At 34.1% G+C, this 19,456-nt stretch overlaps 1 protein-coding gene across 1 annotated transcript in view; it reads left to right on the top strand.

The window, feature by feature from the left end:
* The window catches only part of fam184ab (family with sequence similarity 184 member Ab), a 151,859-nt gene that overhangs the window by 77,709 nt on the left and 54,694 nt on the right, over nt 1-19,456 (top strand). Inside the window, exons 9-15 of the mRNA XM_016230859.1 lie at nt 1,447-1,569; nt 3,279-3,440; nt 4,033-4,154; nt 8,752-8,902; nt 10,646-10,807; nt 11,400-11,521; nt 16,290-16,440. Coding sequence (XP_016086345.1) covers nt 1,447-1,569; nt 3,279-3,440; nt 4,033-4,154; nt 8,752-8,902; nt 10,646-10,807; nt 11,400-11,521; nt 16,290-16,440 — 993 coding nt within the window. The remainder of the gene's footprint in view (nt 1-1,446; nt 1,570-3,278; nt 3,441-4,032; nt 4,155-8,751; nt 8,903-10,645; nt 10,808-11,399; nt 11,522-16,289; nt 16,441-19,456) is intronic.

Genomic DNA, 19,456 nt, shown 5'->3' with positions numbered 1-19,456 from the left:
TATATATACATATATACATACATACATACATACACTACTGGTCAAAAGTTTGGGATCAGAACGATTTTTTATGTTTTTTACATTAGTTTCTTATGCTCATCCAGGCTGCATTTATTTGATCAAAAATACAGGGAAAAATGTAATATTGTGAAATATTGTAAAATAATAAAATAATGTTTTTCTATCTTAATATACATTAAAATCTGATTTATTCCTGTGATGCAAAGCTGAATTTTTTACTCCAGTTACTCCAGTCTTCAGTGGCATATGATCCTTCAGAAATCAATCAGAGGAGTTTCGTCAAAGCTGACTAAAAGTGATCGAGGATGGATAATTCCTACGAACTTAATGAACCTGTGATATCTTCTTCAGGGCGAAAAAGGAAAATAAAAGCTGAAACGTTTTCACGGAACCTTGCAAAAGCAGTACGTTACAATGGTGAGGGAAAAGCTCAGTGTATTGCGTGTAATCACATCCATACAGTTTATGATCACAACAATGTTTGTCAGGCATCTGCATTGCCATCTGAGGAGATTACAAAAAACCCCAACTGTTGGAGTTATCTGCTTTTGCTATAAAACAAACTTTTAATATGTAAAAAAAATACATACTTTCAATGAACTTCAATTTTGTATATTACCTGTATTTAAGTTATTATTACTTAATCAAAACAACCCAACTGCAGTTTGAGTTATCGGTTTTTGCAAATTAACTCTTCATTTATTATTGGTATCAATGCTATTTATGTTATTTTAAAGGATATTAAAATAGAAACCATTATTTTATATTGTAATAACATTTTGCAAGATTACTGTTTTTTTCTGTTTTTTTTATCAAATAAATGCAGCATTGATGAGCACAAGAGACTTCTATAAAAAACATTCAATCAAAAACGGCATTTCATTTTGTAAATGTCACGGGATGGCTATGATTAGTTTCTGTATTATTATATTCCAGGAGAGCTCAATAAAGCTCAAGAATCTTATGATGAATAATATATAGTTAATCATTTCCTCTCGTGCCTTGTTTTTGCATAGCAAATCTTGTTATCTTATTTTTTCCAACTCTCTGAGACAGATATTAAGTGGATTTCCTAAGGCCCTACCCTGACATGTTTGAAATTAAGTTTCCAGATAGTGATGCCTTCAAAATGCCACAGCCTAAAAAAGATTTCTAAAATGATTAAAGGAATAGTTCATCCAATAATGAAACGTCTGTCGTTATTTACTCTCCCTCATGATGTTTCAAACCCAAATGAACTTCTTTCCTCATATGGAGTTGGATCGACATGAGGATAAGTAGCAAATGACAGGATTTTCACTTTTTGGTGAACTATAACTTGTGATAATCCCTACACACGGTTGTCTTATTTCCAATAACATCAATTGTTTCTCATGTCTGTAAGCTGTCATCATTTGTAATCAGCATCTTCTGTTGGATTTATAGGAAATGGAGGAACAGTTCGAGAAGGAACGTAGCTCTCTAGAGGAACAGAAGAGCCTTTTACGAGAGGAACTGGACAGTCTTCGAGAGGAGCTCAGAGCCAAACTCAACATGGCCAACAGTGAGGTATGACATTTGTTGTCTCTGTAAAAGTGATTTAGCAGGTAGAAAGGAAGGCATGGAAGCAGAGGGAGGAGGTGATTAATTTCAGTGTCAGGTGTTCATCATCTCATTAGTCTCAATGTGTTTTAATGGGCTTCCGGAACACAATTCTAGCTGAGTCCCATGTTCCTTAGCCACAGCTGCAAATGGGCCAAGGAGACCCCTGAAGAGAAGCAGCATCACTGATTATTACCTTAATGTGCACATCACAATTGCTTAGCATAAATGGAAATGAAGCTCTTGCCGGAAAATCCATCTTAAGACGGTATCTGTGTTCTGAAATATGGTCGCTGTTGTTTCTAGCTGGTCAAAACTGGCCATTAGCCGACTGATCTTCAAACATCTTCCAAAAAACAGTCTGACCACTTTAAGCTGGTATGACCAGCTGGTACTGTTGCTGGTTTGTTGCTGGTCAAAGATGATGACCAGCTTGGACCATCTAGAAACCAACTATATACCTAGGCTACATGTTTAGCCATGCATGCTCCCCACTCGAAGGCTGTTCCAATTTCCTTCAGAGACACTTCAGATGCGCGCTGTTCGTTTGCAGCCTTTTGTGCAATTGTACGTTGTAATATTGTGTTTATTTGATGTATATCTGATTTATCTCATATAGAATGCGTTTGGTTAAGTTAAAAGAGCGCTTCAGTTTACCGGTGATCGTCTTTAGCTCAGCGCACGCAGCTCAAACAGCAGTGCACAACATTAATAACTATGATTGGGAATGTCGTGTATATAACATTCTAATGAGAACATTATTATAATAAAACGTTGTGAATTCTTTGGGTTTAGTTGCCGTGTTTCAGCGCGTTGTTATGGGAAGAGCGCATCCACAACAGGATCACACATTCTGACTATAGCATGCAATAACTGCGTCATTTTGTACATATATAAGTTGTATTATTATGTTTATGTTGTATTAATATTAATCTCAGGATGCATTTCCTTGAATTAAATAAGCTGCCAGCAAAACGCTTCAGTTTACCGTGTTCATTCAGCTCTTCAGCTTCAGCTTGAGCTGCAGCTCAATGGCTGCTATTTAAAACAGTGGTATTAATTTGTTACTTTTTCAAAATCATTGATACATTATTAATAACAACAACCACTTGTATTTTTCTCTTATTATTTTCATCAACAATATGGTTTAGTAATTAAAATCATTTAATTATTGTCCGTGCAGAGGCTATTCCGTTTTATTGATCTATGGCGCATTCATTTTGATTCTTTACACGTGTAATGATGTCCAGTGACTTGTTTGCATTATTTATGCATTATTTTATTTGTAAGACTTTTTTATGACTAAATTTGGTAATGGGAGAGTAAAATTATTTTTAAAACATACACCGTTCAAACTAGGCTGCTTATGTTGAAGTGTTCGGGATGTGGTTTTTAATGATGAGACCTTTTTTGTAATCAGGCTCTCAAAAAGTATATAAAAATTTGGATATAGATTTATCGGCCAACATATCGGTTATCGGCTTTCAAAAATAAAGGATTATCGGTTATCGGTATCGGCCAAAATTTTCATATCGGTGCATCCCTAATATATATACATACAATATATATACAAGAATATATATGTATATGCAAGAAGTTAATTCTTACAGTGTCCTTTAACTCAACACAGAGAAAAAGCATCTGCTCAGAAGTGAGTAACTTCTGCTGTTCCTCAGGTGAGTCGACTCCAGGAGCTGATGAAGCAGGGAGAGCAGGGACTCAGTTCTGCTGAGGGACACATCTCCAATCTGAAGGACGCCCAGAAGAAGCTTCTAGAAGAGCTGGATGCCACGCGAGCCAGACTCAGAGAGACCAGCAATCTCTTAACAGCCCTTCAGGTCTGTTACCAAAAGCAAATACTCCAAAAAAAGAATGAGAATGAGACATACTTCAAATTCACATAACTCAGCTGCTCCTGCCAGTTTTGCAGACATTTTTTTATTCGATGATTTTCAATGTTTTATATAAAGTCGATGTGTGTCATTTTTTTAAATATACAACTTTTGCCCTCAGTTTCCATGAATAGCTTCTAAAACACACCTGCAATGAGTTCATCATTATGAAACGAGTAATAGGTGCTCTGTTGAATTACACCCACCTGCGTTTTTGGCCCCTATAAAAGACAATTCATTAGAGAGGCCTCTTCACGGTTCCTCTTCCTGTGTCCTTGACCTGAAGCACAGGTTCTCTGAGTGACCGTGCATAATGAATCAGACCTGTATGAGTGTACCAGTGTGTGTGCGTGAGAGAACAAATGAGTGAGTGGAGAAATTAAAATTGATTTCCATCTCCTGGACCCAGTTTGATTGATAGCTGTGAAGAAGAGCCCTCTCTCTCTCGTCCTGAGTGCCACGTGTTAGACCTCACAATTACGGGTCATGTGCTTAATGGCTCATCAGAGCTAATGTTCACTCTCGTTCTTGTCCTCAGGGAGAGATGGAGACTCAGAAACAACGGCACGATGCCAAACTCATCACTACCAAAGAGGAAGAGAAGCTCAAAATGGATAAGATGGCCCTGGAGCTCGAGCTGAAGTGGACTGAGACACTCAGGTAAAGAGCACATGTTTTTGTGTTACACGAAGGAGAGTTCTTGGAAATGTGCTTTCAGAAATATTTACTCACCCCCATGGTATATTAAAGGGACATCATCAAAATATGGTAACAAACCTGTCCCTTGAATTCTCAGTCATGAAAAAAAAACTAGTCAAGAAACTTCATATTAAAGGCATTTTAGTTAACATAACAGTTTAATAAATATCCATCTATAATGGAGCCTATGAATGGATGACCAGATAAAATCACAGATTAAATTATGTTTTTGTTTCTTAATTAAAAACCCATTGTCTCCATCTGGAATACCATTTCTTTGGTTTTATTTTTTTGTTTGTTTGTTTATTCCTCATCTTATTTATTTCTCTTCTTGTATTTATTGATTCATTCTTTGATTTTTTTTTTTTGTATTTATTTATTTGCTTATTTTTAAATATTTTTTAAGTCCAACAATTGTGAAAAAAGTAAATACAATTAATTAATAATATAAATTATCTAATTCTTGTATTCTAAATAACTGTATAATTTATAAGGTGAAATGAAGAAATAATAATAATGTCACAGATTAAATACGTTTTATTATTATTATTATTAAAAATGGTCTTTACCTTTGTTTCCTTCATCATTCATCATCATTTATTTATTTAATTTCAATAATTATGTTTTAAGTATTAATGCAAGGCCCAACAATTGAGCAAAGAAGCTAATTAGTATATTCTAAATAATTTCGACTTTAGTTTTTAAGTTATAATTTAAAATTTTAAAAATCTATTTGTTTATTTTTTTATTAGTTTATTATTTATTATAATTATTATTATTGTTTTTGTTTTTGTTTTATGGGCTAAGTATTAGTGAAATTTCCAACAATTGTGCAAAAAGCAAATAAAACATGATTATTAATGTAGCTACTTACTAACAATAATAATATTCACATATAATATTATTATTATTAACCATTTCTTTATATATATTTTTTTTCATTTATTTGTCAGTGATGTTGTCAGTGTTAAAACATACAAGAAGTATTTCCAATGTCAAAGTTCAGAGTTAGAAGAGGGCTTTACTTAATTCAAAACCTTGACATTATGTAAGTCATGAAATCAACATTCTTGAAGAATATTCTGGCCATACTTTTCCATGACATGAGGGAAAGTAAACAATGACAGATTTTTATTTTTTTGTTGTTAATCTGTGGTGAACTGTCTATTTAAGTGGTTTGTTAACAAGCAAGGCACTTCTCGTTTTTTCACATTCTCTCCTTATTTGCCAAGCTATGTGATGACTCATGTACCATTTAAAGTTCCCAACAGCTGTAAGTGTTTTGGCGTTGGCTCAAAAAGGCTTGCCTGCCTAATTCATTAGCAATGCTTACAACCAGTGTTTAATATCATGGGCCTTCAAATAAGACAATGGGTCATTAGTATAAGCCTGAGTTGTATTGGACTAAAACAAAGGCCCTTAATGGGATAGTTCACCCAAAAATAAAAAATCTGTCATAATTTACTAACCCTTAATTTGTTCCAAACCTGTGTGAATTTCTCTCTTCTGCTGAACACAGAAGAAGTTATTTTGAAGAATGTGGGTAGCCAAACCCACGATGGAAATCAATGGCTAACAGCAACTGTTTGGATACCCTGATTCTTCAAAATATCTTCTTTTATCTTCCGCAGAAGAAAGAAACTCATGCAGGCTAAAGGATGACAGAATTTTATTTTTGATCTATCGCTTTAAGAACATTTTGGCTACTTTGTGTGCTCATAGTTTTGCAAAGTTACCAGTTCGCCACTAAAACATCCCCTGAAAACTCTAAAAAGGAGATAACTAGGAAGGTTGAAGATCAACAGGCCCTAAGCAGAAGCTCAACATGCTTTTAATGCCAAATCAACAAAACATTTATTGGCTTTCATCCTTGGTAGCTCATTTTCCACAACATTTGTTCTGGGTGGTGCCCTGGAGCATGCTATTTGGGTTTTAACTTGTTATTTAGGAGAATGTGGACCAATGTAGAGCTTGTTATTGCTCAAAATAAGTGCTGGTAGTGATGTTGGATCTAGGTGGAGAGACTCGTATTTCAAGAGATGCCTTGTTTTGAATATCTAGGAGTTTCCATGGCCTCACACAATTAGTAAAGTCCACAATTAGTAAAGGTTCTCAACTAATATCATTTATAGCGCTGAGGAATTATTTCATGAAAGTTTAAAGAGGTCTAGTCCATGGAAAACATGTTAAATGTTAGAAATTCCATGTGTGATTTTGTGATTTTTTTAGTACTTCAGCTTCAACATATTTTACTTTCGGTAGTTTCCAAGGCCAAGGCAGCATTTCTAATTTTTATTTACGTTTCATCTATTTTGTTTACGTTTTTCATCTATTTATATTCTATATATATTATTCCATCAATGCAAACTATTTTTAATTGTTTTAGTTTTAATTGTATTATCAATAGCAACATTGTAATTAGGGGAAAAACTGTCTTGTTAAGGGTTGAAAAATGGTGAGAACTAAAAATATTTAAGAAAAAAAATATGTTTTAGCCTGTTGGATAATATGAAGTTAGCCTGTAGACAAGGGTTTCCTCAAACTGATCCTTCAGGCATCATCAGAGGACAAATGTCTGTCAGACTTTGTGTTGCAAGTGTTACAAGAGGGTTTGTTCATCATTGTGCCGATCTGTCAGACACAGGCACTTGCATCTTATTAAGCTATCACTGACTTCTTTATCAACACTTGAATTTGCATTGTACAATTACACTCACAGCTGCAGCACACAATGAAGTTTATAAAAACTCCAGATGGATCCTCCCCTTCGAGGCAGCGCCGTCTGGATGTCGCTAGCATGCGTGTGCCGAGTGCAACAAATCAAAACTGTTTACGCCAGTTTTGTTTGCTGGACTGACAGCTTTGCACTGAGATCATTTATGAAGACAAATGGACTCCCTGTAAGAGTTTATAAAGGTGATAAAGCCTCAAACAGGAACTTCTGTTCAGCAGAAGTGCTGGTTAATTTAGCAGCTCCTCTTGTAATGCACACCATGAGTGGATGAGGCAGTTGCTAGTGTGTGTGTTTGTTTCTGACTTAGCTATAATGTTAGAGACAAAAAACTCCATTAACAGTTCCTAAGATGTCTGATAAAATGTCTCTTTTCAGTTACTCTGAATTGTTTGGAAGAAAGAGGAGTAATGGGTTTGGAGTATGACCAGGCTAGATTTGAAGATGCAGCTCATGAAGCATGTCTAACCACTTGACTATGACTCCAACCTTTTTGCATTGTAATTTAGCTTTTACATTTTTTGTCTGTTTATTTGACATAGAATCCATACCTGGGGTGGCATATTTTGCCCCCTAATTTTTTCAAGGTGTTTACCAGAATATTGTGAATATATTATGAATGTAGGCAAGTGGCATGGAATAATCTTGGAAGTTATTGTCTGGTGCGATCTAAAAGTATTTTATATTTGTACAAAATGAATGCTTTTTTGAACTCTCCAATATCATATTATATTACATTATATTACATATATTCCTGCACTGAAGTAGCGCAGGCAAAAATGTGACTTAAAATATTGAAAAATGTCAAAGAAATTATGCTTTTTCAAATGTATGCGTTTTCCCTTTCAAATTCATATAAATTTGTAATTTATATTTACATTGTTTATGCTGACTGCTATAATTCATCTATAACTATTTTATACTGAATTTCATTAAATATATCACAATTATTATATTATGTTATATTTCTCACACAGAAGGTCCATTTTAAAATTAGCTAGTGAAGGTAAAAATGTGATTAAAATTTGGTTAAATTTAAGAACAGTTCTTTTGAAATTGTATAAATTTGTAATTGTTAATGCTTACTGCATCCTCTCTCTCTACATCTATATATATATATATATATTAAATAGTAATATATTTATAGTATAGTATGTCTAGTATTATTAGTATAATATAATATTTATATAGTGAATAAATTAGTAATTAGTAAATAAATGCTGTTCTGCGGTGTATTATCAATTAGAGATTTTTGACACCATAAACGAACAGATAAATCAACATGTGTATTTTTTTTTTTAAATTAAAAATCCAATTACAGCCTTAGTGCTTATTGCTGTGGTCTCAGGCGGCTTTCAAAGTGCTTCCATTTCCTCTTAAGCAGCAATTAAGACGAATTTCACACCTTTAAAAGGTTTCGCAGTGTGTCCAAGTGTGTGAGGTACTCCGCACTGACAGCTATTTGGGCACTTTTAGAACAGTCTGCAGCACAGACTTTATAATCATGAATTTAAGCCCTGCGCCGCACTCTCATGACGTCCTGCAATTACACCTCATAATGTGTCAGTTAACCTCTTCTGTGACCTCCACTGCTGTGGAGCAGAGAAATGCAGGTGCATTAAAATATCTGCGGCTCATTTAGCAGCCATTAATGATCAACGGACCACTGACCCAGTATTCATGTATTTTAATATTTAAATGTGTGCAACTGCAGAAACCAATTGTGTCTTGTTTTTATCAGATTTGTGTCAAAAGGTGTCGGCAAAAAAACTGCACAAAACAGTATGATCACTAGTGTGTGTTTTTTGGGGGGGGTTTTGTCCACAGGCAAGAGTGTAAGAAACTGCGTGAGGAGCTGCGTGAAGAGCATGAGGAGAATAAAAGGTCAGCACTCACTCAGCTGGCACAGAATAAAGATCAGGAGATGTGCTCCGCCAGAGAGAGCTGGCAGAGGAAGGTGGAGGACCTTCTGGAGCAGGTCAGAAACACATTCATGCAACTACTGTACTAACACTGCATGTTGAGACCACTGCAGTCAGCCTATGAGGGTCCAGTGGGGCTGTTCAAGAAATGTATAAATCAACTGAGAAATTGATAAATGAATTGAGCAACTAGTTATTTAATGTGAATAAATAAATCTCTACAAAAAGGTCAAGATAAAGTCAAAAATAATTTTCAGTTTAGAACTAATGACAGAATTGAATTTGTATGTTTAAAGAGTGATTATGGAGTGCTTAATAATTGCATTTTCAGTTTTAGTACTTTTTTATTTCCTATAGCTTTTTTTATTCATTGAAACCAGAGGCAACACTCTACTGCCAATATGAATGAACATATTTATCAATATTTTGATTACATTTTGTTTTATTTTTTAATTATGTTTCATTTGTTAATTTATCGTCATGATTAAATTATGTCATTGTTCATTCATTTTATATGTGCATCCACATTTAGGCATTTCCTTGTTGATTTTTCTCAAATGGTTTATGATTATTGCAGATTGAGTATTGCATACTTCTACAAAGTACAGAAAATAAATACACTACCATTCAATAGTTTGAGTTTAGTAAGATTTTATTTTATCTGAAATTATTACTTTATTCAGCAAGGACACATTAAATTGATCAAAAGTGACAATGCTGTTATTTTAAACTTCAATTCATCAAAGAATCCTGAAAAGAATAATCATTGGGTTTCACAAAAATATAAGGCAGCACAACTGTTTTCAATATTGATAATAATAAGATATTATTTTCACCACATCGGACACCCAATAGCATATTAGAATGATTTGTGAAGGATTTTGTGACACTGGAGACTGGAGTAATGACTGCTGAAATTCAGCTTTGCATCACATAAATAAATGGCAAAATTAAATTTTTTAATATTTTAAAATAGAAAAGAGTTATTTCAAATTGTAATATTATTTCACAAAATTACTGTAAATATTACTGTTTTTAAACATGTATTTTCAATCAAATAAATGCAGCCTTAGTGAACACAAGAGACGTCAAAAACATTACAAAAATCTTACCAACCCCAAACTTTTGAACAGTTGTGTACTTCTAAGCAAGCCTCCATTTGGTTGAGTGTCCTGTCCTGGCCAACACAGCAACACTGGCTTAACCAATGATTTAAATCTGTGGCGGTGCTATGTGTTTATGTGACCAATGGCAGATGGAGGGAGGGTTCAGAAAACCTCACATTGTTTTTTGCATTTCTGTTTGTTGAAGCATGTGGCAGAGAAATTGCACAGTTAACCGTAGCAAAAGATTACATGTAACCTCACAGTAAGCCAGACAAACAAGTCAATATAGGGAATACATGCTTTAATAAACTGCAAACCCCAAAGACACTTTTCAAAAGGATAAAAGCATCAGTGAAATACAACAGTAGTTGAAAATCCATCGCTTATCCACACTTTAACATTACCAGATATTGCAGATGTATCCTTGGAATACCCCTCTGTGCATTTTTCATAAGCTTGAACACTCATATCTGCTGACTTAGTTACTATTGCATTTATAATATAACCACACACAGTTTTTTTGTAATCAAATCAGCCCCCAAAAACAATACAAAACCATATGCAGCTTTTGAAGAGAGATAACTATTTACAGCAGTGTATGATTTGATTTATTCTAAATTCTTACAGTGTCCTTTAACTCAACACTGAGAACAAGCATCTGCTCAAAAGTGAGTAACTTCTCCTGTTCCTCAGGTGAATCGACTCCAGGAGCTGATGAAGCAGGGAGAGCAGGGACTCAGTTCTGCTGAGGGACACATCTCCAATCTGAAGGACGCCCAGAAGAAGCTTCTAGAAGAGCTGGATGCCACGCGAGCCAGACTCAGAGAGACCAGCAATCTCTTAACAGCCCTTCAGGTCTGTTACCAAAAGCAAATACTCCAAAAAAAGAATGAGAATGAGACATACTTCAAATTCACATAACTCAGCTGCTCCTGCCAGTTTTGCAGACATTTTTTTATTCGATGATTTTCAATGTTTTATATAAAGTCGATGTGTGTCATTTTTTTAAATATACAACTTTTGCCCTCAGTTTCCATGAATAGCTTCTAAAACACACCTGCAATGAGTTCATCATTATGAAACGAGTAATAGGTGCTCTGTTGAATTACACCCACCTGCGTTTTTGGCCCCTATAAAAGACAATTCATTAGAGAGGCCTCTTCACGGTTCCTCTTCCTGTGTCCTTGACCTGAAGCACAGGTTCTCTGAGTGACCGTGCATAATGAATCAGACCTGTATGAGTGTACCAGTGTGTGTGCGTGAGAGAACAAATGAGTGAGTGGAGAAATTAAAATTGATTTCCATCTCCTGGACCCAGTTTGATTGATAGCTGTGAAGAAGAGCCCTCTCTCTCTCGTCCTGAGTGCCACGTGTTAGACCTCACAATTACGGGTCATGTGCTTAATGGCTCATCAGAGCTAATGTTCACTCTCGTTCTTGTCCTCAGGGAGAGATGGAGACTCAGAAACAACGGCACGATGCCAAACTCATCACTACCAAAGAGGAAGAGAAGCTCAAAATGGATAAGATGGCCCTGGAGCTCGAGCTGAAGTGGACTGAGACACTCAGGTAAAGAGCACATGTTTTTGTGTTACACGAAGGAGAGTTCTTGGAAATGTGCTTTCAGAAATATTTACTCACCCCCATGGTATATTAAAGGGACATCATCAAAATATGGTAACAAACCTGTCCCTTGAATTCTCAGTCATGAAAAAAAAACTAGTCAAGAAACTTCATATTAAAGGCATTTTAGTTAACATAACAGTTTAATAAATATCCATCTATAATGGAGCCTATGAATGGATGACCAGATAAAATCACAGATTAAATTATGTTTTTGTTTCTTAATTAAAAACCCATTGTCTCCATCTGGAATACCATTTCTTTGGTTTTATTTTTTTGTTTGTTTGTTTATTCCTCATCTTATTTATTTCTCTTCTTGTATTTATTGATTCATTCTTTGATTTTTTTTTTTTGTATTTATTTATTTGCTTATTTTTAAATATTTTTTAAGTCCAACAATTGTGAAAAAAGTAAATACAATTAATTAATAATATAAATTATCTAATTCTTGTATTCTAAATAACTGTATAATTTATAAGGTGAAATGAAGAAATAATAATAATGTCACAGATTAAATACGTTTTATTATTATTATTATTAAAAATGGTCTTTACCTTTGTTTCCTTCATCATTCATCATCATTTATTTATTTAATTTCAATAATTATGTTTTAAGTATTAATGCAAGGCCCAACAATTGAGCAAAGAAGCTAATTATTATATTCTAAATAATTTCGACTTTAGTTTTTAAGTTATAATTTAACATTTTAAAAATCTATTTTTTTATTTTTTTATTAGTTTATTATTTATTATAATTATTATTATTGTTTTTGTTTTATGGGCTAAGTATTAGTGAAATTTCCAACAATTGTGCAAAAAGCAAATAAAACATTATTATTAATGTAGCTACTTACTAACAATAATAATATTCACATATAATATTATTATTATTAACCATTTCTTTATATATATTTTTTTTCATTTATTTGTCAGTGATGTTGTCAGTGTTAAAACATACAAGAAGTATTTCCAATGTCAAAGTTCAGAGTTAGAAGAGGGCTTTACTTAATTCAAAACCTTGACATTATGTAAGTCATGAAATCAACATTCTTGAAGAATATTCTGGCCATACTTTTCCATGACATGAGGGAAAGTAAACAATGACAGATTTTTATTTTTTTGTTGTTAATCTGTGGTGAACTGTCTATTTAAGTGGTTTGTTAACAAGCAAGGCACTTCTCGTTTTTTCACATTCTCTCCTTATTTGCCAAGCTATGTGATGACTCATGTACCATTTAAAGTTCCCAACAGCTGTAAGTGTTTTGGCGTTGGCTCAAAAAGGCTTGCCTGCCTAATTCATTAGCAATGCTTACAACCAGTGTTTAATATCATGGGCCTTCAAATAAGACAATGGGTCATTAGTATAAGCCTGAGTTGTATTGGACTAAAACAAAGGCCCTTAATGGGATAGTTCACCCAAAAATGACAAATCTGTCATAATTTACTAACCCTTAATTTGTTCCAAACCGGTGTGAATTTCTCTCTTCTGCTGAACACAGAAGAAGTTATTTTGAAGAATGTGGGTAGCCAAACCCACGATGGAAATCAATGGCTAACAGCAACTGTTTGGATACCCTGATTCTTCAAAATATCTTCTTTTATCTTCCGCAGAAGAAAGAAACTCATGCAGGCTAAAGGATGACAGAATTTTATTTTTGATCTATCGCTTTAAGAACATTTTGGCTACTTTGTGTGCTCATAGTTTTGCAAAGTTACCAGTTCGCCACTAAAACATCCCCTGAAAACTCTAAAAAGGAGATAACTAGGAAGGTTGAAGATCAACAGGCCCTAAGCAGAAGCTCAACATGCTTTTAATGCCAAATCAACAAAACATTTATTGGCTTTCATCCTTGGTAGCTCATTTTCCACAACATTTGTTCTGGGTGGTGCCCTGGAGCATGCTATTTGGGTTTTAACTTATTATTTAGGAGAATGTGGACCAATGTAGAGCTTGTTATTGCTCAAAATAAGTGCTGGTAGTGATGTTGGATCTAGGTGGAGAGACTCGTATTTCAAGAGATGCCTTGTTTTGAATATCTAGGAGTTTCCATGGCCTCACACAATTAGTAAAGTCCACAATTAGTAAAGGTTGTTATTTAGGAGAATGTGGACCAATGTAGAGCTTGTTATTGCTCAAAATAAGTGCTGGTAGTGATGTTGGATCTAGGTGGAGAGACTCGTATTTCAAGAGATGCCTTGTTTTGAATATCTAGGAGTTTCCATGGCCTCACACAATTAGTAAAGTCCACAATTAGTAAAGGTTCTCAACTAATATCATTTATAGCGCTGAGGAATTATTTCATGAAAGTTTAAAGAGGTCTAGTCCATGGAAAACATGTTAAATGTTAGAAATTCCATGTGTGATTTTGTGATTTTTTTAGTACTTCAGCTTCAACATATTTTACTTTCGGTAGTTTCCAAGGCCAAGGCAGCATTTCTAATTTTTATTTACGTTTCATCTATTTTGTTTACGTTTTTCATCTATTTATATTCTATATATATTATTCCATCAATGCAAACTATTTTTAATTGTTTTAGTTTTAATTGTATTATCAATAGCAACATTGTAATTAGGGGAAAAACTGTCTTGTTAAGGGTTGAAAAATGGTGAGAACTAAAAATATTTAAGAAAAAAAATATGTTTTAGCCTGTTGGATAATATGAAGTTAGCCTGTAGACAAGGGTTTCCTCAAACTGATCCTTCAGGCATCATCAGAGGACAAATGTCTGTCAGACTTTGTGTTGCAAGTGTTACAAGAGGGTTTGTTCATCATTGTGCCGATCTGTCAGACACAGGCACTTGCATCTTATTAAGCTATCACTGACTTCTTTATCAACACTTGAATTTGCATTGTACAATTACACTCACAGCTGCAGCACACAATGAAGTTTATAAAAACTCCAGATGGATCCTCCCCTTCGAGGCAGCGCCGTCTGGATGTCGCTAGCATGCGTGTGCCGAGTGCAACAAATCAAAACTGTTTACGCCAGTTTTGTTTGCTGGACTGACAGCTTTGCACTGAGATCATTTATGAAGACAAATGGACTCCCTGTAAGAGTTTATAAAGGTGATAAAGCCTCAAACAGGAACTTCTGTTCAGCAGAAGTGCTGGTTAATTTAGCAGCTCCTCTTGTAATGCACACCATGAGTGGATGAGGCAGTTGCTAGTGTGTGTGTTTGTTTCTGACTTAGCTATAATGTTAGAGACAAAAAACTCCATTAACAGTTCCTAAGATGTCTGATAAAATGTCTCTTTTCAGTTACTCTGAATTGTTTGGAAGAAAGAGGAGTAATGGGTTTGGAGTATGACCAGGCTAGATTTGAAGATGCAGCTCATGAAGCATGTCTAACCACTTGACTATGACTCCAACCTTTTTGCATTGTAATTTAGCTTTTACATTTTTTGTCTGTTTATTTGACATAGAATCCATACCTGGGGTGGCATATTTTGCCCCCTAATTTTTTCAAGGTGTTTACCAGAATATTGTGAATATATTATGAATGTAGGCAAGTGGCATGGAATAATCTTGGAAGTTATTGTCTGGTGCGATCTAAAAGTATTTTATATTTGTACAAAATGAATGCTTTTTTGAACTCTCCAATATCATATTATATTACATTATATTACATATATTCCTGCACTGAAGTAGCGCAGGCAAAAATGTGACTTAAAATATTGAAAAATGTCAAAGAAATTATGCTTTTTCAAATGTATGCGTTTTCCCTTTCAAATTCATATAAATTTGTAATTTATATTTACATTGTTTATGCTGACTGCTATAATTCATCTATAACTATTTTATACTGAATTTCATTAAATATATCACAATTATTATATTATGTTATATTTCTCACACAGAAGGTCCATTTTAAAATTAGCTAGTGAAGGTAAAAATGTGATTAAAATTTGGTTAAATTTAAGAACAGTTCTTTTGAAATTGTATAAATTTGTAATTGTTAATGCTTACTGCATCCTCTCTCTCTACATCTATATATATATATATATATTAAATAGTAATATATTTATAGTATAGTATGTCTAGTATTATTAGTATAATATAATATTTATATAGTGAATAAATTAGTAATTAGTAAATAAATGCTGTTCTGCGGTGTATTATCAATTAGAGATTTTTGACACCATAAACGAACAGATAAATCAACATGTGTATTTTTTTTTAAAAATTAAAAATCCAATTACAGCCTTAGTGCTTATTGCTGTGGTCTCAGGCGGCTTTCAAAGTGCTTCCATTTCCTCTTAAGCAGCAATTAAGACAAATTTCACACCTTTAAAAGGTTTGACAGTGTCTCCGAGTGTGTGAGGTACTCCACACTGACAGTTATTTGGGCATTTTCTGTAGCACAGACTTAATAGTCACAGATTTAAGCTCAGTGCTGCACTCTCATGACGTTCTGCAATTATACCACGTAATGTGGAAGTCAACCTCTTCTGTGACCTCCACCGCTGTGCAGCAGAGAAATGTAGGTGCATTAAAAGATCTGTGGAGCATGTGAAGGGGGCCCGGCTCATTTAGCAGCCATTAATGATCAATGGACCCAGGATTTTTGTATTTTTATATTTAGATGTGTGCAACAGCAGAAACCAATTGTGTCTTGTTTTTATCAGATTTGTGTCAAAAGGTGTCGGCAAAAAAACTGCACAAAACAGTATGATCACTAGTGTGTGTTTTTTGGGGGGGGGTTTTGTCCACAGGCAAGAGTGTAAGAAACTGCGTGAGGAGCTGCGTGAAGAGCATGAGGAGAATAAAAGGTCAGCACTCACTCAGCTGGCACAGAATAAAGATCAGGAGATGTGCTCCGCCAGAGAGAGCTGGCAGAGGAAGGTGGAGGACCTTCTGGAGCAGGTCAGAAACACATTCATGCAACTACTGTACTAACACTGCATGTTGAGACCACTGCAGTCAGCCTATGAGGGTCCAGTGGGGCTGTTCAAGAAATGTATAAATCAACTGAGAAATTGATAAATGAATTGAGCAACTAGTTATTTAATGTGAATAAATAAATCTCTACAAAAAGGTCAAGATAAAGTCAAAAATAATTTTCAGTTTAGAACTAATGACAGAATTGAATTTGTATGTTTAAAGAGTGATTATGGAGTGCTTAATAATTGCATTTTCAGTTTTAGTACTTTTTTATTTCCTATAGCTTTTTTTATTCATTGAAACCAGAGGCAACACTCTACTGCCAATATGAATGAACATATTTATCAATATTTTGATTACATTTTGTTTTATTTTCAAGAAATGTATAAATCAACTGAGAAATTGATAAATGAATTGAGCAACTAGTTATTTAATGTGAATAAATAAATCTCTACAAAAAGGTCAAGATAAAGTCAAAAATAATTTTCAGTTTAGAACTAATGACAGAATTGAATTTGTATGTTTAAAGAGTGATTATGGAGTGCTTAATAATTGCATTTTCAGTTTTAGTACTTTTTTATTTCCTATAGCTTTTTTTATTCATTGAAACCAGAGGCAACACTCTACTGCCAATATGAAACATATTTATCAATATTTTGATTACATTTTGTTTTATTATTTAATTATGTTTCATTTGTTAATTTATCGTCATGATTAAATTATGTCATTGTTCATTCATTTTATATGTGCATCCACATTTAGGCATTTCCTTGTTGATTTTTCTCAAATGGTTTATGATTATTGCAGATTGAGTATTGCATACTTCTACAAAGTACAGAAAATAAATACACTACCATTCAATAGTTTGAGTTTAGTAAGATTTTATTTTATCTGAAATTATTACTTTATTCAGCAAGGACACATTAAATTGATCAAAAGTGACAATGCTGTTATTTTAAACTTCAATTCATCAAAGAATCCTGAAAAGAATAATCATTGGGTTTCACAAAAATATAAGGCAGCACAACTGTTTTCAATATTGATAATAATAAGATATTATTTTCACCACATCGGACACCCAATAGCATATTAGAATGATTTGTGAAGGATTTTGTGACACTGGAGACTGGAGTAATGACTGCTGAAATTCAGCTTTGCATCACATAAATAAATGGCAAAATTAAATTTTTTAATATTTTAAAATAGAAAAGAGTTATTTCAAATTGTAATATTATTTCACAAAATTACTGTAAATATTACTGTTTTTAAACATGTATTTTCAATCAAATAAATGCAGCCTTAGTGAACACAAGAGACGTCAAAAACATTACAAAAATCTTACCAACCCCAAACTTTTGAACAGTTGTGTACTTCTAAGCAAGCCTCCATTTGGTTGAGTGTCCTGTCCTGGCCAACACAGCAACACTGGCTTAACCAATGATTTAAATCTGTGGCGGTGCTATGTGTTTATGTGACCAATGGCAGATGGAGGGAGGGTTCAGAAAACCTCACATTGTTTTTTGCATTTCTGTTTGTTGAAGCATGTGGCAGAGAAATTGCACAGTTAACCGTAGCAAAAGATTACATGTAACCTCACAGTAAGCCAGACAAACAAGTCAATATAGGGAATACATGCTTTAATAAACTGCAAACCCCAAAGACACTTTTCAAAAGGATAAAAGCATCAGTGAAATACAACAGTAGTTGAAAATCCATCGCTTATCCACACTTTAACATTACCAGATATTGCAGATGTATCCTTGGAATACCCCTCTGTGCATTTTTCATAAGCTTGAACACTCATATCTGCTGACTTAGTTACTATTGCATTTATAATATAACCACACACAGTTTTTTTGTAATCAAATCAGCCCCCAAAAACAATACAAAACCATATGCAGCTTTTGAAGAGAGATAACTATTTACAGCAGTGTATGATTTGATTTATTCTAAATAAAAGTATGACCCTGAAACCAAAAATTATGTAAGAAAGTCATTTTACAGAACTTGTTTACTGCTTGTTCGTTCAAGAAGCTCTCTGTTATTTTGGATGGAGGTAGAGGATTGGGTTTTGTACACAAAGCCATGATAATGCCATGGTGAGAGAATTGTGCAAGTTAGTATTCAAAATGATCAGCGCATTATCTCATATGATTTCAGGTTTGTGGTGGCTATACAATAATCAAGGACACATTGTAACTTACAATTCAGTTGATTTGCTTTTAAACTGCGGTTCATGTGATATACTCACCAATCAGATATTCTCTAGTTGCCTGTATTGATAATTTTCAGCTTTAATCACAAGATTATGACAAAGGCCAGCAGTTCAGCCTTGCTACAATAGTCATTAGCTCCATTCAGTGACCTCCTGCTGTCTGGACTTTGTTTTATAGCTAATTATTTTTCCATGGTCTACTTGTCCTCGTCTAGAGTACGGAAACAGAATATTACAGATGGGGAAAAAAAGCAAACAGGCTGAAAAATGACTTTCAGATTCTGTTTGAGACCTTGTGCAAGTCCCTATTCAAAATCCACTTAAAACCGCAAGGGACCTCAGGCAAGCGTCGCTAACACTTTTTCTCATGATAGAGCATAACTCTTCCAGAACCGTTTAAGCTATGCATGTTATTGATGCCTCAAATCTTAAGGTGCATTGAGAAGAGGTGTGCTACTACATTTCTAAGCATTCGATCTTGTGGAGTTTTGCATCGCTTTTAAGGAGGGACCCGGACAACATCTAGAGATTAGAGTAACAGAGACTCGATAATGGGCTCTTTTGAACTGAGCCAGTAACAGAACACCCTAGCAACCAGATAGCAACACCACGACAACTTCTTAGCAATATAGTGGCAAGTTTTATATAGACAAGCACCATTTCTATTGAAATTTAGTGATTCATGTTAGTCCATGTCTTTTATTATGACACATAACATTTATAATTATTAGTTTTAAAATTATTATTTTTAAATTGTGTTATTTTTATTTCATTTTAATTTTA

This window comes from Sinocyclocheilus grahami, unplaced genomic scaffold (genome assembly GCF_001515645.1).
Source record: "Sinocyclocheilus grahami isolate Dianchi unplaced genomic scaffold, SAMN03320097.WGS_v1.1 scaffold378.1, whole genome shotgun sequence".
Lineage (NCBI taxonomy): Eukaryota > Metazoa > Chordata > Actinopteri > Cypriniformes > Cyprinidae > Sinocyclocheilus > Sinocyclocheilus grahami.
Note: the sequence above shows the minus strand (reverse complement) of the source record. Positions and strands in the feature narration are given on the sequence as shown.